General features: G+C 37.3%; 1 protein-coding gene across 1 annotated transcript; it reads right to left on the bottom strand.

Moving 5' to 3' along the window:
- Positions 1–250: 250 nt before the first annotated feature.
- LOC131036717 (linamarin synthase 1-like) lies at positions 251–1,830 on the bottom strand. Its single transcript, XM_057968680.1, has 2 exons — positions 1,371–1,830; positions 251–1,276 (listed from the first exon to the last, which is right to left on the bottom strand). Exons 1-2 carry the CDS (start codon positions 1,828–1,830, stop codon positions 348–350), a joined length of 1,389 nt encoding a protein of 462 aa, XP_057824663.1. The 3' UTR covers positions 251–347.
- Between the last annotated feature and the right edge of the window lie 20,761 nt (positions 1,831–22,591).

Here is a 22,591-nt window from a genome sequence, read left to right as displayed (position 1 = left end):
TAACATTACTTGCGTTAAAAAAGTTTTTATAAGTATCCTTGCGTGTAAAAAAGTTTTTATAAGTATCCTTGCGTGTAAGTCATCCTGTCTATGAATTTTTAAATAGTTATACTATAATACCTAGCTATCTACACAGATTCTTTGGTTAAGTGTACACCAAGCTAAATATGAACTTAGGCAAAACACGAGATCTATCATATTACTTGCTACTTGTGATTTCAGAAAGAATGGAAATTTCTGAATATTCCGATTCCCCCTCTATCATGTAGACTTTAAACAAGTCATCAAAAAGAAAAACAACAACTGACCCAAAAGACAATAGAGATTCCAAACCAAAGTGAACAGTTTCAGCTACCTATCTTCATCTGCATCTGCCTTAAAACTTCCTGCATATTCTTGTAAGAAGCTCCACCGACTTTACATGAAGCAATAGCAGTCTCTTTGAACTTTTCTAGTCTAACTCTCATCTCTCTGCCTTGATTATCCTCCAAATTCATCAACTTCCTCACCAACACTTCCACCTCTTCTCTTATAACATTTTCCCTCATCTCATAACCCACCTTCCAAACATCATCTACAAATCTCCTGTTTGTCGGCTGCTCTGCAAAGAACGGCCAGCATATCATGGGCACCCCCGAGCTTATGCTTTCAAGTGTCGAGTTCCATCCACTGTGCGTAAGAAATCCTCCCACAGAGGGATGAGACAGAACCTTAGTTTGTGGTGCCCAGCTAACGAAAAAGCCTCGCTCCTTTGTTCTTTCCACAAACTCATTAGGCAGAACAGCAGACTTACCTTGAAGAAGATCAGGACGGATAGCCCACAAGAATGGCTGATTGCTTGTCTCCAATCCCCACGCAAACTCCACAAGCTCTTCATCTGATAACACGGTGACGCTTCCGAAGCACACATATATTACTGATGATTCCTTTTGCTTCTCCAGCCACTCCAGACACGACTTTTCTTCATTCCATATGCTGCTGTTGGTACCCGCAATCCCATCGCCAAAGCCTGCAGAGCTGAGCAAAAGTGGGCCGATGTAGAGTACTTTGTTATTGAATTTAGAATTCAGATCGTTCAAAACGGGTCCTTCTAACTCTTGAAAGGTGTTAAGCAACACTAAGGAAGCCTGGAGAGTGTTTTGCGCCTCCCTCAGCAGGTACTGAAACATATAATCGGCAGCGTCGGTTACAGTGAGAAAGCTGGGCAGATCTTTCACACGCAGAGCTTCCATTTCAGGACAAGTGATGACATCGTTCTTGCAGCTTCCTCTATCATCTGTAACTCAGTCACCAACAGTGATAAAATGTGTAGAGCAAAACAAACAAAAACAAGTTCTTATACAAAATAAAAAATAGGAAACTTTTACTACCTTTGAGTGGGATATAACCTTGGTGAATGAGGAGAGGCATGTAATAGTAAGCAGAGAAACCACAGGCACTAGTTGTCCAGAAGGCAACTCTGGGCAGGCTAAATTTGTCGGCGATCTTTTGAGTGAAAGAGAATAGTCCATCCGCAACGATAATTGTTAGCGGTGGCACAATCTTTTCAACAATATTCTCCACATGAAATGGGGCATGCTTTTGCAGAGACTCGCAAAGCTCCGGCACCTTCAAAGTGCGGCCATGATCGGGCGGAAGACCGTCTGGGAAGCTCTGGAACCTCAGGTACTCAGTAGACTTATGTTTCAACCGCTTCTCTATAAATTCTGTGTTAACAAACGTTACCACAAAGTGGTTGGCAACGAGAATGTCGGCTAATTGCATCAGGGGAGTTATGTGTCCCTGAGCAGGAAAAGGAAGTAAGAGTGCATGGCCTCTGACACCGTCCATTGGGTCCGCAACTGAAGTGATTTTTAGGGATAGAGGTGGAAGATGAGGAGATATATTTAAAGGGAATTGAAGCAAACATTCAACATTGACGGCCAATGCGTTGGAGCATTTTAAGTGGGTACTACGTTACCTGCTGCGTAGGCGATCTATACGAAAATGAGTGTTGGGGCAATAATCTAAGTGAATCCACGCACCATGTCAAACTCCTCTTTGAATTTATCTCGTGGCATTTCTATCTCGTGACTGTATTTCGTCCTCTTGTCAACAACTCTTTAATTTTTAAGTCACCTTTCGCCATCTTCTATTTATTTAATTAAATGATATATTTAAATATTGTTTAATTTTAATGAGTAAATGTTAATAATATTTAAATATAATAAATGTATAACATATTTTAAAAAATAAATTATTATTTGATTGTTGAATTCAATTATTTTTAAAAATAATTCTTATATTGTACATCTATGTCTTTTATTTAAAATTGAAATTGAAATTTTGTAGACTTGAGTTTACTTTCTTTCATATAAAAATATTAGAAAAACCTCTTTAACAAGATGTTGGAAAATAATCAAATATTGCTATTTATTTTTCATTTTCATTTTTTTGGATGATCTTAATATTATATTATATTTATTCTTCTTCTAGAAGGAAATCTTCGGGAAAAAGAACATACTCTAATCCTAATCAAATACAAAAAATGATATGGGTTTAGTGACAGTTAATTACATTACTTCATTTTACGGGCTCATTATTTTGACTAATGTAAAGTCCTTGCGAAGAACACATATTCTAATTAGAATTCACTCAAGCCCCACATGTTGCCTTGCTATTTACTTTTTATTTTTTATTTTTTTGGATGATCTTAATATCATATGATATTTATTATTCTTCTAGGAGGGGACCTCTTCCTCTTTTTTTTTAAAGAAAAAAAAATAGTTTAATCCTAATCAAATAGAGATAAGGATATGGGTTTGGTAATAGTTAATTAGATTAGTTCATTGTATGGGCTCACTATTTTGAGTATTATCAAGTACTTGCAACCAACACATATAATGATTAGAATTGATTCAAGGCCCACATATATAAGGCGAACTCTAGACAACACACATGTTGCACCTATTTTGAGAGGTACTCAATTCCTACTCTTATGGCAATAGCTAGTCAAATATGGATTGCACTAAAGAGTTTCACAGATGATCTTCAATCATTCTCTAGTATCGATGAGAGTCTTGCTTATGATCTCTTCTTGAATTAAAAATATCCTTATCATGTATGTTTCTATTATGTTTTCTAGACATTTCATATAATTTATCGATGTTTATTTGGTTCACTTATACTTTGGTGCGAGTCACTTAAATAGGTAAATTAACCTTGATTTCATTTATAAATTTATTCAATTCTATTTTTCCTTATCCTAGGTAAGACACATCAAGCATGGAAGTTGAGTGGGAAAGAAAGAAAACTTGAGAAAGATATTGAAGCTATTTTTATTAATTTTGAGTTTGTTGGATGCATCATGAAATTATTTAGGTATTTTCTTCTCTTTATTTGTTTTTTTCTTTTGGAAGGTCTTATGATGAAGCAAAATACATACTCTTTCTATTTTACCTTTTTCTTTGAATTTTGTTATTGTACTTTATTCTATATAACAAACTAGATGATCTAATTTCTTTGATTGTAAGATAAAATAGGTTTTGAGGTGACCCAAAATCCTATTTACAAAATGCTATTAAAAAGATTAACAATAGAAAAATTGACAACCAACAAATGGAAAACAAACCATAAACCACAACAAATAGAAAAAGACAACAAAATCTTATTTCTTTAGGACTTCAACAACTTCAATTTCTTGTTCAAAAAACTTCTTCTACAAATTGGAAAACTCTAGTAGCTCATTCTTCTCCTCCACAAAGGATTTTTTTTTCCTCCCTCCCGTGCATGAACTAGGAGGCCCTCTTTCATAAATATAGGCAACCTCTTTTCCCTTACCCTTCAAGCATTGACACTTGTCTTGACTATCTATTCCACAAGTGTCCTCAACCTGGTCTTTTATGGGATTATTCAACTTGTTGGTTGGGATTTTTATACCCTTTTCACTATTACAGATTGTGCATTGGCTAATTTGGTGAATCATTTCAAGGTTTTGATTTACCTTAGGTAGCTTATCCTCAAGACTTTTGAAATTATTATCATAATCAAATTTCAAAAGAGAGATGACATTTACTATGACATCCATTTTAGAATGAATTTATTTTCACTCATATGAGGTGAAATATTTTTCCTCAATCCCATCAACTTTCTTATCAATTTTCATATGAAGGGTTCTTAGTTTAATATTTTATTTTATTTATCTCAAGGAAGAATCATTTAGATAACTTAAATAGCCTAGCAATGCCTTCTTTCTAGACCCAAGAGAACATACACCTCTTTCCTATTAGCATAAAGTTAAGAGAATCATCTAAGAGACTCGTGTGTGTATCACCCTATCCCTTTCTTAAATTACCAAGGATTTGTGTTTTATCAGCCAAGTGAAAAATAGTGCCCTACCCCTTCATCCAATCTCCAAGAAATGACATTTTATCAACTATTTGATCTTCCATCTTATATTTAATTTTGAAAACATCCCTTTGTTGACCAACCCCAAATTTATCCTTCTTAATTTCATCAATAGTTGAAGTAACATACTCCCGAACCTATTCATCTCTAGTATGCAAACCACAAGTCTAGTATGTATGAACTCTCGTCTTCCTTTTAATAGGATTCTTCTTCTATCCCTTATCATCCTATTGGGGGGGAGTGAACATTTGAACATATGTAGCTCACCATTCTCTATTTCCTCCCATTGTTCTTCATAATCCTCATCTTGGTATCCAAATACTTATTTTCATATTTAAAAAATGGGTCACCATAGGTATTTATCTTTGTTTTCTTGGGAAACTTAGGGGAAAAGTCTTTAGCATACTTCATTGACAAGAAAATTAACCCCCCATGAAGAATGGTGAATTTTGAGTTCTTCTTATGATTTTTAATTCTCTTTTCGAATGAAGCAATTAGAGAAAAGGAAAAGGCACCAACATTTTATGCTAGAAGGTGGGTGTTAAAGTTGCTAACTATTGTGGAGATCAAAAGTGGGTGGACCTCGATTCTATTGATCCCAACCTAAAGCAGGTAAACTTAAATTGATCAACCATGCGATTTTAAAACCTAGAAGGGAGTACCACCTAGTGTGGAGCGGTACCTCTTCAAGGATTTATTCTGTGGCATGTGTTGTCCTTATGCTAGCTCAGTCTTAGGACCCTAACCCCTACTAGGCAAAGGCTTGACATCTAGGTTTCACCCCTAAAATTAATATATTTTTATGGATTCTTTTGCAAATTAAGATACTAACCACAGATAACTTGAGAAAGAGGGGTTTCTGCATCCCCAACAGATTCTATCTTTGTAAATGATGAGGAATCCGTGAACCATGTTTTCATAGACTGTCCTTATGTCCAACCTATCTGGGCTATATTTTTTCAGCACTGGGGTTTGCATTGGGTGTTCCCAAAGGAGATTCAAGATTGTTTCAAGAGTTGGTATTGTAATACAAACAATCCGACCATAAGAAATTTATGGAATTTTTCCTTTCCACATATCCTTTGGGGTATCTAGAAAAAGAGGAATAACAAAATCTTCAGGAATGATACCAATCCATCTGAGGTGGTTTGGGTGAAGATAAAATATAATTTTGTTGAGAATGTGATGGCTAGGGGAGATTACTACTGCAATAGTAAGGCAGATTTTGAAATTCTTACAAGATGGAACATCCCAGCCTACATGGACATCAATATCAACCAACTCAAAAGAAGTATGTGCAATTGGTCTTTTCCTCCTAATGACTGGTTTATGGCTAACTTCGATGGGGCTGCTAAAGGGAACCCAAGGCCTCTTAGATGTTGTGGAATTATCCAGAATGGTGTAGGCTTTTGCATTGAGGTGGTGGCCTTTCCCTTGGGGAACCAGACTAATCATCTAGCTTAAGCTATGGGTGCCCTCCAAGCTATCAAATTAGCACACAATCTTGGAGTCAAATTGCTATGGCTAGAGGGGGATTCTAAAAACATTATCAATTGCCTCCTTGGTAAAAACCAACCCTCATGGATGATTAAAAATATCAATGATTCAGTTAGGGAGATTCTTGAGGGGCTTGATCAGTGCTAGATTTCTCATGATTATAGAGAGGCCAACATGAGTGATGATTGGGATGTCAATGAGGCAGTACGGAGCAAGCAAATCAAGATTTGGAATAGCGAGGGGGAGCTCCATCAAGGGGCACTTGACATCTTAATTTATGAAATATATCATGATAAGCAAGGCCAAATTTGAAATCATTTCCCAAGATGATAGGGAAAGTCATGGTATCATGAAATAATTTTGTATGCAGCTAAGAAGGAGGTACTTTAATAATTGTTGGATCACTTCACATGCTTTGTGGCTACTTTTCCTTTTGGAGTGGAAGCATTAGAAATATCCTTTGTCTTCTAGTGTTTTCTTCCCTACTAATTAGAAAGTCCATAGCGAAGAGTGGTATTTGCAGGAAATCACAGTAGATAGAAATCGACAAGAAAATGGGAGGAAATCACAAGAGAACGGAGGCAACCAATATTGATAAATGGAGGGACCATCCTTAGGTTTGGGTTGTACTACAAGCAACTAAAATGACCGATTTTATGGAAAGAATGCAAGAGAAATGACAATAAATTACAAGGATTTTCAAGAAGGGATCAAATAAGGGTACCTTGACCATTGGCAGTAGGAAGGTCAAGGTGAATGAGACCATGATCGCTGAGGCTACAGGTCTACTGATGGACGGTATCAAGTTCTATAGGGATAGGAAGTTGTTAGATGTTGCAGTGAAGAAATTCCGTAAGGACAAGGAGGAGAAAGCCAGGATAGTGAAGGCTAGTCACACTTACTACTCCCCAAAGGTAATTAAGTTGATATGGCGAAGGGTTTTGTTTTCTATAATGAAATTTATCACTTTAGATGGGAGATATACTGGGGTTTACAACTATTATTTTGTTATTCTCAACCATTTCTGGTATAAGGAGAACATTTAAATCCCATATTATTTATTTTGTGCCCTAAATGCTAGGATAAAGGATGCCATCTCCAACCCCAAAACCATTTCTGCTATGCATGAGGGTCTGATGGTGATTTTGTACAATCACATCAAGAATACCACGATTCATATGAACATTGCAGAGGTTTCAGAGTCAAATGAGGAATTGGAAGACTCTGATGATGATGATGATGAAGGTTATGACACTAAAGCTAATGTTGAGGACGACCCCCATATCGCTTGGTCGAGCAAGAGAAGAAGAAAAACAAGGTAAGAGGATCATAGTAAAGGGTTGGCCAGAAGAAAGTAGAAGGGGGAGGATGATGAAAGTTGGTATGAGGAGGAAGATGAGACCGAATATGATAGGGAGACTAATAGTGAGGAGGTCCAAATCCTCTCTATCTAGAAGCAAAAAAGGAAAACTCTGAGAAATGAGGAATTGGGAGCTAAGAACCATTCACCCTGCTCAACTAGTTCTAAGGATAAGGGCTTGGCTAAGGAGGACACCTCCATCAAGGAAGCTAAGAGTGTTGATTTGAAGGAGGTTGGTCTGGAGGTGAATTTAGAGCCGACGAGAAAGTCACAGGATAGCTCCCATCTCGATATTGACCTTTATTTTTAAAATGGCGTGGATAGCTTCAGCAAGGTTTTCCTTTGGGTTCAGAAGGAAATAACAAGAATAAAAGCTAAGTAAACCTAGGAGGCCAGCAACATTAAGACTTTAGAAGCTATTGGCACTAGGAAATTCTGCTCCCTCCCTAAATGTTTAAGTGAAATCAACAAAGCAATCAGTAATGCTGAGGAGATCATTAATGTCCAACATGATAGATTTGAAATACTAGAGAACAGAGCTAGGGCTACTGAAAAAAGGCTAGAAGGGGTTGAGAATATGCTCAAGAAGATTGGGGAGCAGAGTCATAAGATCTTAAAGGCCGCCTCTATATGCATGAAGGTTCTTATCAGCAAGCTTGATAGCAATCAAGGGGAATAGGCCTCTGGGGATATTACTGAGGTGAAGGAAGATCACACCCCTGAAGATAACAAGACCATTCATGGTAGAAGAACCCTTGTGAGCACCAGAAAAAGAAAAGCCAAAGCAAGGAGATTGAGGAAATTAAGCAGACTACTGAGAACATGGAGCAACTAGAGCTGGAAGTTGCCAAGCTACTTAAGAACTTTACCTAGCCTTGGCTTTTTATTTGTCTGGTCCTATCTATTTTCTTTCTATTGTTGGCCTTTTGTTTGCTGGTCAACTGTATTTTCTATGTTTGTTGTCTCTTATCATTTGTAGTGCTTTAATGGCTATCTTTTAATCTTATGATGTTATGAGTTTGAGGGGCCCATCAAAACTAGTTTTCCCTTAATTAAAAACATTTTATGTCAGAAGTGTTTAAGGAGAATGAAATAGACACTATAAATGGTAGTTAAATTTCCATCTAAAGTGGCATAACTAATCATGATCTCTACAAGTTCAATCCAAATGGGCTTCATGGCATGTCAATTGTAGCCCCACAAAGGTTGCTTGGTAATTTTGTCCTTCTCTTTCCTCTTGAGAAATTGATTGATAGAAACATTGGTAGTTTTCTTGTCTTTGAAAACTTTTGCACAAGTGATGAATAGTCTAGTGACATGAGAAATGAGGGCCTTTGAAATACTAATCTCCTTATCATAGGCAACAAGGGTGCAATTCTTTTATCCCTCAATAAACCTCTTTGAAATTTTTGGGTCATGACCATGTAGCCTTTGAATATAAGCTTCCAAATCCATATCTTCAAATATCTTCCAAATTGGTTCATTCCACTTAAATCCCTCATAGGAAGTGGGCTCTGCATGATTCTTAACCACACCCCTTATCTGATTCGGAAATGATAAGATGAAGCAAGGGGGAACACATATACCCCACCCAAGATATAGCTACCTCAAACCCTATGACAATAATGCCACATAACAAGACTAACACCAAGGAAATGGGAAGGAGAAAATGCAAAAAACTCCTAGAAAGTGTGTATAATACTACTTAGCCATGATGAAAATAAATGGCATTTCAAATCCACATCCGCTAAAAATAATGACGGATGATCCTAGAAGCCTCCACTAATAAAGGGTCATGGTAGTCCCAATTCTAGGTAGAGTGCCTATACACTCCAATCTTTTGAAAAAACTTACAAGTCTATTCTCTTCGTGATATATGTGAGATAAAACAATACTCCAAAGAATTAAAAATATTAAGGGAGTCCTTCATGAAAGTTTGTATAGACCAACTAGGTATATGTTTGTTCTTGAGGAATTGGATGACATTTAAGGAATCCCCCTCCAACCAAACCTTTTTAAAACCTTGAGATTGAGTGAGCTTCAATCCATTGTAGGTTGTGTCAGGTTAAGAAACATGCTTTTTTTATGTACCCAAAGGGATAGATGATCTGATGTAATTTTAAGAGTTAGTAGTTTTTTTGTGGGGGATTAAGAGTTCTTATTTTTTAGTTTTAATTCCAAAAGTAAATATTTTATTAAGTGACTTGTGTTGGGATCAAGGGATGTTCTAACAAAATTAAAAAAATCTAATACCTTTTTTCTAATAAAATAAATTTAATATTATTCCAAGAAGATAAAGATTCTTATTGTAAAAAGGAAATTATAATTTAAATTTATTGTTCTTGAAATGAAGGGAAATGGGTGATCACAAGCTTAGGCATACAAATTAGGAAGTAAACCTATTTCACTAAACATTACTTTGGGAGACAAGAGGAAATCAATAAGTTCAAGCTCAATTGTGTGAAAAGTGCTAAATGGATTCCACTCCTCTTTTTGTTTGTGTTGAATTGGATACTATAATTATGTAAATTGAATGCTAGGTTTAGGGATAAAGATGAAAAATTGAGATAAATTGACATAAACAGGTAGTTGTAGATTTGAAATGAAGATGTAAACACAAATCTAAGATTGGGAAGATGAATGGAACTTGTGACTAGAATCCGAGCCTAAAAATGTGGACAATGGTGCTCTAGGTGACCCTATCTTTTGATATTATATGTAGGTAAAATTAACCTTTTTGGAATCAGAGTGCTACTCTGAATCTACCCCAAAAGTTTCAACAAAAATTCATTAGACATAGGTGCGCAGGGTGACCCTATGCTCTTCTTTTCATTCCTACAATAGCTAGATCTAATCATCTCTATCTACTCTGCCTAATTCTAGATTTACATCTCCTGAACCTATCACCTACATATAGAAGATGAGAAAAAGTGTTATCGATAGGCATTCTCCTAAGTCAAACCCCAGGGTGGGAATTAACCATTTAATTGAAATTAAAATTAAAAGATAATTTGAAATTGAAAATGTAATCCAAGTGTAAAGTGTGCCTTTCGAGGCTAGATCTCAATTGAAATTCTTGAAATTGAAATGTTATACCTTGATGAGTATTTCCTTTAAATTTTCATGCAAGGCTTGATGTTGTCATCTAGGATTTGGGATGTCTTCATAAGATCTTGATCATGGATGCCATATTGAATGCTTGAAACTTGAATAATTGACATTTCCCCCAATGCCTTAAAAACATTTGATTTCTTGCTCGCATGGATTAAATTAAACTTGAACTTGAATCTTGTGGAGAGGATAGTTTCACTTGTTCAAATGAGGGGGTAACACTTGCTTTTATAACCCACTACATCAAACATGTGTATAATTTTGATATAGGTTGACATAGGAATGGAATTTTCACCCGTATTTTATGACCATTGTTAGCACCAATATTGGTCCCCTTTTAGTGGGACAAGCATGCCCAAGGTGCCATTGTCCAAGGATAAGAGCACTTAGGGTGCCTTTATTCAGCCAATCAAGGCTAAACAAAGGTACACAAACCAAATACTAGGCGTAGACACTTAAAAATAATTATTTTAATTATTTTTAAATTCCTGACATAATTAATTTATTAATTATGTCAATTTTGAATTCTCCTCAATATTAATTAATTATAATTAATATTGTCACTATAGTCTGTGATTGATTTATTTAATAAATCAATCCCCTTTTATTCTTCTAAAAATCCTCAATATTAAATCTTCTCAAATTCCTCCTCTTAACTAATTAATATCAATTAATTAGTTAACCTAAGTGATTCCTACAAATCACCCTTTCCTAATCCATCATTAACCTAATAAATTCTTCTAGAAACTCCCTAAGCTCACTTAGCATTAGTCTTCTAATTTTCAAATCCCTCCACTCATTCTCTCTCCTAGTCAAATCCCCCTACAAATCTTATCTACCCTAATCCCACCTAACCTTTCCTCTAATCCCTCTCCTAATGAGTTGCTAGTGGCTAATCATCATGGTTAGCCACAAATTCAACTCCTTGTCCCTTCCATCCAACCACTCTCCTTAAATGCCCTTTTCCTAGTTGAATGTGAGATTTTCAAAATCTCACATTCCTCTAGGCATCTCATCTTCCAAGGAATTTTTAATTCCTCCTTATTCCTCCAATCCCCATGAGCATCCTTTTTGAAGAATTTTTAATTCTTCCTTCCATCCCTCAAGAATATCCTATATTTTTCTCTTCTCAAGGCACATTGGGAAGTCTTCCCAATGTACCTTGAGGAGTGTGGAGACAAGAAATGCCTTTAGGGCATATCTCTTGGTCTCCACACCTCCTCTTGGGCCTTGTGTGGGCTCACAAGGAATCCTGACCATCCATCTTGGGTCAATCCTAGCCCTTCATTTCTCCTCCTCTCTCCCTATAAATTGAGGACTCCATCCCCTCACATTTCATCTCCAATTTTAGCAAGTTCATTCCTCTAGTTTGTGCCTAGGAAACCAACTTGGCACCCTTATCATGCCAAAGTTACCTCTCATCCATACTTAGCCATATTATCCATCTCATCCTTCAAATCCATCACATCCATTTGTGCACAATGTTGGAGAGCCAACCACATCAAGCAATCTAGGAGCAAATCAAAATCACATTGGAGGCATTTGGGCACACTTCGACTTCATCCAAGCTCCATCCAAGGGAGAAGGTAAAGGTTTGCAAGGTAAAAAAAGAATTTGTTTTCATATTTTTATGTGATTTGATTTATGCTTCATATTTTTATATGTTTTAGTGTTTTTATTTGCATACTAACCATCCAAATCCAAATTGCTTTCTTTTCCCATCTTCATTCTGGTACGCTCGGTGGGACCCACGTCCCTAAAAACTAATGTTTTTTAAGTTTTTGTAAGTTTGCAAGTCGCAGGTATCAGAACAGCGCGAGAGACTGCAAATCAGTGCGAGCGATTCGGGTTCAGCGCGACAGACAAACCTCTTTGGCTCATGCACATGCGCATCAATGCGAGAAAAAGCGCACCAGCACGATCCTTCTTAAAAAATTTAAAAAAAAAAATTCTTCTTTCTATTTTTCTTTTTAATTTACTCTATGTTTATCTGTTTGACGCATGCGCAGGTGCATCAGTGCGATTGGACGTGTTTCAGCACGAGGGAAACTTAACCAGTGCAACCGTTTTCAAAAATTTCTACCCTTGGCAAAAATTTTGGTTTTGAAGTTTGACTTTTAAAATTTAAGCCACTAACCCTTTTTCTTTTTTTTTAAGATTTTCAATGCGGGCATTTCAGCATGAGCGATTCGGGTTCTGCGTGACAAACAGGTATAAAATCACAATTTTGTCTGTTTTAGTTTCTTTTTTTTATTATTGTTTTTGGTTTCTGTCATCTGCAATGCATACGCAGGCGTTTCAGTGCATGTGCTGTATGTGCAGGCCAGTGGCTACTAATTTCCCTTTTTTTTAGTGTTGCATCTTTTTCGATCATCCAAGTCCTAAGAAACACAAAAAACTACTAATCTGAACTGTTTTGCAGGTTGCCTAGGAGTTCTAACGAAATATTGTGTCTTTTCTTAACTAGGCACCTAGATTTAATTAAAGGATAAATGAACCATTGTCTTGTGTGTTTTGTGAGAGGCATAAAGGTAGGAGAGTATGCTCTCATCTAGCTAGATGATCAGAAATCTAGACCCTCCAAGTTTTTCATGTTTGTTGCATGCTTACCTTTAGTGGGCCTGCCCTCCCAACTTGCTCTTTGAGAAGGTAAAAGGGTAACGATCCAAGTGAGTACACCTGAACCTGGGGTTCCCAAATCACTATAATAAATAGGCCATTGATGTTGAAATGGTCAATGGTTGGAGCTATATGAGAGTTGACTCTCACATTGGGTGCTTAGTAGGATCCTAGAGATCTCAATCACGCTTGCATGACTACTAAGTTCTTGGTGCTTCGTTAGGCTAGAGGCCTCAATTGCGCTTGCACAATTGTGAAGGGTAGTTCCTAATGGGAAGATATATTAAACACCTTGTGCATAGTGGCCAAAAACCTTCTAGTCATTGGTGCAGGAGGTCGGACCTCCAAAGCCGCCCATATTTTTATGGCCCTTAGTAGAGACACAAAGTTTTCCATGAGGAGTTTTCATGGGAATTGATGTTTAACTACCTTAGAAAAGTGAGTGCCATGGAGGGGAGCCAGTGGGGTCAAGCATCTAAGTGTCTGCTCTGGGTAAGCATAGCTAGGAAACCAATTGGGATCCAATGACTATTGTCCTTGCTACCCTTAAGAATGTTGTACATGAGCATGAGTGTCTTTGAGATAAAATTCATTTGGTCATTGTTTTTTCTTTGCTTGATACTTTCTTTCCAAGAGTAGACTAAAAACACATCATTATCCTCAAGCACGTTGCAAAAATATTTATCTAAAAGAAAACAATCATCCAAGTCACTATCCACACAAAGTCTTAATTGCGTCAAAAATTCATTCATTTCATGTTTCATAAACCTAAGTTGTATAAGAATCCTAAGAAGTCAATCCACCGACCTATCAAGAAGAAGAAGCTCACACAAGCACAACTCATTAGATGTCAGAATTTCTGGTATACAAACTGCAAACTTTTGCTTAAACATAGGACATTCTTGCATCATTACCATGATTACGTCCATGGTCATAGCAATGAGTATGATGCTAGTGATGAACTAAGAGTCTGTGCCCTCCATCAAGGTTTAGGTTTGTCTTTCAAGACCAGTTATCATCAAAATCAGGGTGGTCGTGTCCCTTCATACAGCTTACCATCTGAGCCAATCATCTATTGAGTCATGTTCATGCCAAGGATAGCCTAGTCACCAAATTTCTTCTAATCATCACTATCATCCCTCATCAATCAATCATCCTTAATATTTTCCTAAGGACTTAGCACATCAATCAATCTCAAAATCAATTACCTTCAATTATCAAATCAATTCTCAAAATCTAAATCAAATCATCCTTTAATCCAATTTAACCTCACATTAAGGTTGCATGCCTTGTGAAGTTCTATTTAAACCTCATCCTTAATCACTTGGCTCTTGTTCTTAAAGAAGAATCCTCTCCAAGTACCTTTGCCTTATTCTTTGAGTCAATCAAGACTCTTAACTTACGCCTTTGCTTTTCTTAGAGTCATTAGTCAACCCTTAGTGGAAGAAAGGATTTTTAATCATCATTCCAAGGTCCAAATTCTACCCAACTTGGTCATTACCTCACTTGTGGTTTCATCTACCACCTAAGATCCTCATCCAAGGACTAAGGTGTCAATCCTAATCAAATCCAGGTTCTAATTCAAGGACCCTACCAATCAACAAAATCCCTTTTCAACAAAGACAAATCCAAAAGTCCAAAAGTCTCGCTAAGTCCTCTCATCAAAAATTTATTCCTCCAATCTTTTCTAAGGTTATTCTTGTATGGTCACAACTCGATCTCAAAAGAAAAAGATGGCCGAACAACAATATGGTATGCCAGACATTAGTGTCTTGTATGAAGATCCTACACAAGATCCTACACAAAGTGTGCAACCTAGCACTCAAGATCAAATGCAAAATCCTAATATGGTTAACTAAGATGAACTCTCTCTAGAAGTGCAAACTTTCCTAGCAGACTCCTATAACCAAGATATGATTGATAAATTTATCCAACACAATCCTACTGCGCTTCTAAATACCCTCCTTGAAAATGGAGCTCAACTTCCACCTGATTTTGATAAATCTACCCTTGGTCAACAACCACAAGGAGACCTCGCTCCCACACAGAATGATGCACCTGTTATTCAAACTTAATCAATAACACCCGCGACACCTCCCCCAGTGGTCTTCATTCCATGTTCTTCCTCCTTACCATCTATACCACTATCAAATCTGATCACATCTATTCTCCAACATGCCTCCATACCATCGTCTTCTACTCAACCATATATTTCTATTCCACAAACTTCACTTCCTATCAACAATGTCGCTAACCTCATTCGGGCCGCAGTTAATCCTATCACAATAGTTTGTGGGTCACAACCAAATGTCACTCAAAGCCCTGCGACATTGGTCATCACATCTCACATTCTCGCTTCCACATCATACCAATACCTTAGTGGTGGTGCACCTTCCATGACTCATTCGATTCTAGGGGCAAATACAATCCATCATTTACAAAATCCACAACAAGATCTCATTAAAGAAATTCAGAACATGAAAAACATCATCAAGGACATGAAAGAAGGGACTAATAATAGGAAACCTTACTCATTTGACAAATTTTTTCCTTGTCCTTATGACCCGTCTATATCAATTGTACCCTATCCCCCAAGGTTTGAGATCCCTAAATTCACCAAGTATGAAGGCAAAGGGGACCCCCATGACCATGTCCGATAATTTCACATCATATGCCAAGAAGTCTCCTACAGTAACCTATACCTTTGAAGGCTCTTCCCCAAGAGTCTCACAGGAGATGCCCTGGCCTAGTTCTCATCCTTACCATGAGGTTCCATTATCTCCTTTCCAGACTTGGAAAAAACATTTATGGCTCACTATGCCTACAACATGGCTAATGATGTTTCCATGATGGACTTGTGTAACACAAAGCAAAAGCCCAGAGAGACTTTCGCCAACTTCTTGAAAAGATGGAGACACCTCATCAAGAAATTCCAATGGGACATGCCAGAACAACACCAAATTGAATTATTTCAAAAGAACTTGGTGCCCGAACTTTCAAGACCTCTGACATCTCAATGTATTAAATCTTTCCAAAACTTGACTAATAAGGGCCTATCCCTTGAATGTGTCTTGTTAGAGGAAGGAACCTTTAAACACTACCAAAGATCAACTCAAAATCCTTCCTCTTATCATAATGATAAACCAAAATTCTAGTCCAAAAATAAGAACATAGTCAATGATAGTGTAACTGATGCAAAACGGGTCCAGACCGTGGCTGCTCCTCCAAAACCCACCACCACTAATCATCAATTCAACAATCAAAAAAATCAAAATCAATCCCAAAATCCTCACAACAATGTTTCAGTCTAGTGGTGACCACCCTGATCCAATAACAGGACTCCAAGAGACTTCACTGCTCTTGTTGAGCCTATTGAAGTGGTATTTCACAAGCTTGTTTAAGCAAGCATAGTGGTTTTCTTGATCACTCGCCCATTTGATCCCAATCAACCCAAACCTAAGTGGTATAATGAGAATGAATATTGTGTATCATCGTATCAAGGGACATGATACACGAAAATGCATAAATCTTAAAATCTACATAAAAGATCTCATTTATAGGGGTGAAATTGAAGTAGCAAATGCAAAACCTGGTAATTGATAACTTAATGATGAACAAATAGTACCAAACTGGCACTGAGAGGGGGGGTGAATCAGTACAGGCAAAAACTCAACCTTAAACTGGTTTCTCAACTAACACTTATGCACTAACAAACAAACAGCAGCATCGGTCCTTCAATAGAGTTCAACTGGCAAAACCTAGTGTAACTAAGACAAGAAAAGACCGGTTGACACTTATCTTCTCATATAATCTAACTCTTCATTCCCATTTCACTCTAATGCATGAACAGGCAATCTACCATCAAAGATGTACATATTACAGCAAGATCAACATGCATCACCACTTAATCAGAAAACAATCATAACATCACATGAAGAACACATCACACATGACACACATATTTTTCACGTGGAAACCCAACTGGGAAAAACCATGGTGGGGATGAATACCCACAAGCTTGTTTTTGAACTCTTTGGAAGTCCGCTCTGTTAGGAGCCTTGTCCGATTAAAGACAGATATAATAGGTTCTGTTAGGAACCGATCCTGTTAGGGATCACTCGGTTAAGGGATGGCTACAATACCCGGTTAAGGGCTAAACCCTTTTAAGGGAACCTTGTTAGAGGATTTCCAGAACTCAATAGCTAAAGGATATCAATGACTCAGTAGCCTCGAGTTACCCTGTTAGAGGATTTTCAACAAGCCAGTTAAGGCTACCCTGTTAGGGGATTTCACAACTGTTGAAGTAGTTAAAGATCAATAGGTATATCAATGACCTGATAATAGCACTCAATGCCAATGCAGATCCGCTTAAGCTCATCTTCACCTTCTGCACTTACACTCTTCAAATATGACTTCTCTCCTCTGGTCTGGCAAGAATCACGTATCTCTTCTCTTAGATAAACACACACAACTTTTGCCAACAACCTCTGAAAGAATCACAACATCGACCTTATAGGACAATAGACAGGTCGGTAGCATAAACCCTAAACCCTAGACCTGTTAGATTAAGGAATTCAAACAATTCAATCCTGACCGTTGATCATACTGTATTGAATGCAACAGTCTTGATCCAATCTCAAGACATTCTCCATCGTTCGTTTTCCACTGATTTCATGGCAGCTGATAACCCATCATACGTTATCACCGTTTACAGACTTCGCACATTCCCAAGGTAGATAGGAACACTCTTCTTTATGTGCACAAGGCTTACGTGGCAACACTATCTGTTCTCCGTTATCATGCTAACTTCATCACATAAAGATCACCGATTGAGTCACACAGGCTTGAGATACTCCAACCAGAAATCCTGAAGTGGAAACTACCTACTAATCGGTAGTCATACAATGCTTCCATGTGTCGGTTCCCATGACTACATGTCGGTTCACCTTGAACAAATATAACACTTTACTTTGGCATATATACTGGTTCTCACATATGTTGGTTCTCTCTTCATATCACATATTGACATCAATGACAACATACAATATCATTATGTCCTCATACCGGTTCACATAATGCCAACAATCTCCCCCTTTAGCATTGATGGCAATATACAAAGATAGCTTTCTGCAAACTCATCTTCTCCCCGATTTCTGTAGATATCTTCTCTACTACACTTCTTCTCCCCCTTTGACAACAATGCCAAAGTGGAGGCACAAACATCCCTGTTCCATTATGCTTCTCCCCCTGAGGAGTAGCATCCTTCAACACATCAATAAAAAAAAAGTTTGACTATGCAATACCTGACTGATGTGGAACAAATACTTTTAATTTACCTCCTGAAGGGGCAGTACCCCCAATTCACCTCTTAAATACACAAATGTAGTCTTTGGGAGAGGCTTGGTGAATATGTCTGCTAACTGCTCCTTACTGGAAACATGTTCCAATGCAATCTCTTTATTTTGAACCTTTTCCCTCAAGAAATGATACTTAAGCTCAAAATGCTTGGTTCTAGAATGTAAAACCTGATTCTTTGAAATATTGTTAGCACTTGTGTTATCACAAAATACAGAATATACTTATCAGTTTAGATACAAGGATTTTGAAGCCATCTAATACATGCTTCATCCAGATTGTCTGAATGCAGTTCATGAAAGCTGCAACATACTCTGCTTTCATTGTAGACTAAGAGATATAGCTCTGCTTCTTACTCATCCATGAGACCAGTCTACCACTGAGAAAGAATGCACCACCAGTTGTGCTTTTCCGATCATCCACATTACCTACCCAATCAGCATCTATGAATACTTTCAGGTTGAAATCATTGCTGTATGGGTACCACAATCCATAGTCAATTGTTCCCTTCAGATACTTAAGAATCTGCTTGACTGCAACCAAGTGGGATTCTCTTGGACTTTTCTAGAACCTTGCAGTAATGCCAACTGCATGTGCAATATCTGGTCTGCTATGCACTACATAATGCAACTTACCAATCATTGATCGGTATTCCTTCTCATCAACCAATGCGGAATCATCCTCTTTTGATAATTTGCAACCGATCACCATTGGTGTATCTTCCATGTCAAAGGTCTTCAACACCTCTTTGACATATTTGGACTAAGTGATAAAGATTCCATCTTTCATCTGCTGGATCTGTAGTCTAATGAAAAACTTAATCTCCCCTATGAATGACATCTCAAACTCTTCCTTCATCTCATCAGCAAACTCATGACTCATCTTGTCATCTCCACCAAAGATAATGTCATCAACAAAAACTTCACAGATCATGATCTGATCTCCTTCAGATTTCAAGTAGATATTACTATCTTCACTTGTTCTCTCAAATCCAATCTTCACAAGATGGGAATGTAGACATTCATACCATGCTCTAGGTGCCTACTTTAGACCATATAAGGCTTTATGTAGCTTACACACCATATCACTGTCTTCAGATAGGGAAAACCCATCTGGTTGCTCTATATACACCTCCTCTTCAAGTACACCATTTAGGAATGCAGATTTAACATCCATTTGATATACCTTGAATCCTTTAAAAGCTGCATATGTAAGAAGCATACGAACTCCTTCCAATCAGGCTACAGGACCAAAGGTTTCTCCATAGTCTTCTCCTTCTTCTTGAGCATATCCTTTGCACACCAATCTGGCTTTGTTCCTGATCACTGTGCCATCCTCATTCAGCTTGTTTCTGAACACCCATTTGGTGCCAATGACATTTTTATGTTCCGGTCTAGGTACCAAGGACCATGTACCATTTTTCTCTATCTGTTCAAGTTCCTCTTCCATTGCCTTGATCCAGTCTTCATCTTTATGAGCCTCTTTGAATGACTTAGGCTCAAATTCAGAGATCAAACATGAGTTTTCTCTGATCTTTCTTCTTGTAAGGATTCTGCATCCTTATCTCCTATGATCTGCTTGGGATCATGATTCAGCTTGCCATACCGAGGAATAGTCTTGACTGGTTCTTCTTTCTTTTCCTCTTCATCCTCATCTTCATCAGTATCAACATTCACAAGTTCAGGAACAATATTACTGGTACTTGGTTGACTAACAACCAGTTCCTAGAAGGTTGCAACTGGTTCATTTACAGCTTGCTCACTGCCTGTTTCCTCTGGTTTCTCAGAGGTTTCATCAACTCTCACATTGATACTTTCCATAATTCTCTGAGTCCTATTGTTGAAACACTTGAGAGCTTTACTCTTGGTGGAATATCCTAGGAATATTCTCTCATCACATTTAGCTTCAAACTTGCCCTGATGTCCACTCCTCTTGATGTAACATTTGCTACCAAATACCCTAAAGTAGCTAACCACAAGTGTCTAATCAATACAATACTCATAAGGAGTTTTATCCTTACCTTTCTTGATGAGTACTCGGTTCATTGTGTAGACTGCAGTGCTTACCACTTCTCTCCAAAAGGTGTGATCTACTTTTCCTTGAATCAACATGGTTCTAGCTGCTTCAACCACAGTCCAGTTATTCCTCTCTACTAGGCCATTCTGTTGTGGAGTCTTGGGGCAGATAGTTGCCTCTTGATGCCAAATTCTTCACAATACTTGTTGAATTCACCAGAAGTGAATTCCCCTCCTTGATCAGTTCTGAGACACTTGATCCTTTTACCGCTTTCCTTCTCCACTAATGCTCTAAAAGCTTTTAACTTCACAAAGGCTTCAGACTTGTCTTTCAAGAATGTGACCCACATCATTCTTGAGCAGTCATCAATGAGAATCATGAAGTACCTATCACCCTGCACACTTCTAGTTTTCATAGGACCACACAAATCAGTATGCACAAGATCAAGCAAGTTGTCAGCAGTGAAAGATTTACCTTTAAAGGTTGAGGAAGACATTTTCCCCAATTGACACTCTCTACACAAGGTATTATCCGGTTTTCTTGGCCTTCTTAATTTCATCAATAGTTGAAATAACATACTCCCCAACCTATTCATCTCTAGTATGCAAACCACTAGTCTAGTATGTATGAACTCCCATCTTCCTTTTACTAGGATTATTCTCTATTCGCTTATCATACTATGGGGGGAGGAGAAAACATTTGCACAAATGTATCACCATTCTCTATTTCCTCTCATTATTCTTCATAATCCTCATCTTCGTATCAAATCCTTTGTGTCAATTTTCATATTTAATAAATGGGTCACCATAGGTATTTATCTTTGTTTTATTGGGAGACAGGGGAAATTTTTTTAGCATACTTCACTGACAAGAAAATTAACCCCTCATCAAGATTGGTGAATTTTGAGTTCTTCTTATGATCTTTGATTATATTTTTGAATGAAGCAATTAGAGAAAAGGAAAAGGCCCTAGCATTTTATGCCAGAAGTGGTTAAGGAGATGAAATAGACATTGTAAATGGTAGTTAACTTTTTTGTCTAAAGAGGCATACCTAATCATAATATCTACAAGTTAAATCCAAATGGGATTAATGGCATGTCTATTTTAACCCCACAAAGGTTGCTTGGTAAGTTTCTCCTTCTCTTTCCTCTTGAGAAATTGATTGATAGAAACATTGGTAGTTTTCTAATGTTTGAAAACTTTTGCACAAGTGATCAATAGTCCAGTGACATGAGAAATGAGGGCCTCTGAAATAGTAATCTCCTTATCATAGGCAACAAGGGTGCAATTCCTTTATCGCTCAACAAACCTACTTGAAATTTTTGGGTCATGACCATGTAGCCTTCGAATATAAGCTTCCAAATTTGATCATTCCACTTAAATACCTCATAGGAAGTGGGCTCTACATGATTTTTGTCTCTACCGCTTATGAGATTCAGAAATTATATGATGAAGCAAGAGGGAACACATATACCCGACCCAAGATATAGTTACCTAAAACCCTATGAAAATAATGCCACATAACAAGACTAACACCAAAGAAAGGGGAAGGAGAAAATGCAAAAACCCTTAGAAAGTGTGTATAATACTAAGTCATGATGAAAATAAATGGCATATCAAATCCACCTCCACTAAAAATCATGACCGATGATCCTAGAAGCCTTGACTAGTAAAGGGTCATGGCAATCCCAATGCTAGGTAGAGTGCCTATACACTCCAATCTTTTCGAAAAAATTGCAAGGCTATTCTCCTCATGATATATGTGAGATAAAAAAATATTCCAAAGAATTAAAAAATATTAAGGGAATCCTTCATGAAAGTCTCTATAGACCAACTAGGTATATGTTTGTTCTTGAGGCATTGGATGACATTTAAGGAATCCCCCTTCAACCAAACCTTTTCAAAACCTTGAGATTGAGTGATCTTTAGTCCATTGTAGGTTGTGGCAGTTTAAGCAACGTGATTTTTTTATGTACCCAAAGGGATAGATGATCTGATGTAATTTTAAGAGTTAGTAGTTTTTTTGTGTGGGGGATTAGGAGTTCTTATTTTTGAGTTTTAATTTAAAAATTAAATATATCAATTGATTTGTGTTGTGACCAAGGGATGTTATAACAAAATTAATTAAATCTTATAACTTTTTTTAATAAAATAAAATAAATATTATTCTAAGAAGATAATGATTCTTATTGTAAAAAGGAAATCATAATATAAATTTATTGTTCTTGTAATGAAGGGAAATGGGTGT

The sequence above is a fragment of the Cryptomeria japonica genome, chromosome 10 (assembly GCF_030272615.1).
Source record: "Cryptomeria japonica chromosome 10, Sugi_1.0, whole genome shotgun sequence".
NCBI lineage: Eukaryota > Viridiplantae > Streptophyta > Pinopsida > Cupressales > Cupressaceae > Cryptomeria > Cryptomeria japonica.
The sequence above is the reverse complement of the archived record's forward strand: the minus strand, read 5'-3'. Positions and strand labels throughout refer to the sequence as shown.

What these genes read in the sequence shown, in the direction of transcription:
- LOC131036717 (XM_057968680.1), bottom strand. Translation starts at nt 1,830, where the DNA reads ATGGACGGTGTCAGAGGCCATGCACTCTTACTTCCTTTTCCTGCTCAG. An exon ending in AGGTTATATCCCACTCAAAG is followed by an intron (nt 1,277 to 1,370) that starts GTAGTAAAAGTT and finishes ACTGAGTTACAG; the next exon opens with ATGATAGAGGAAGCTGCAAG.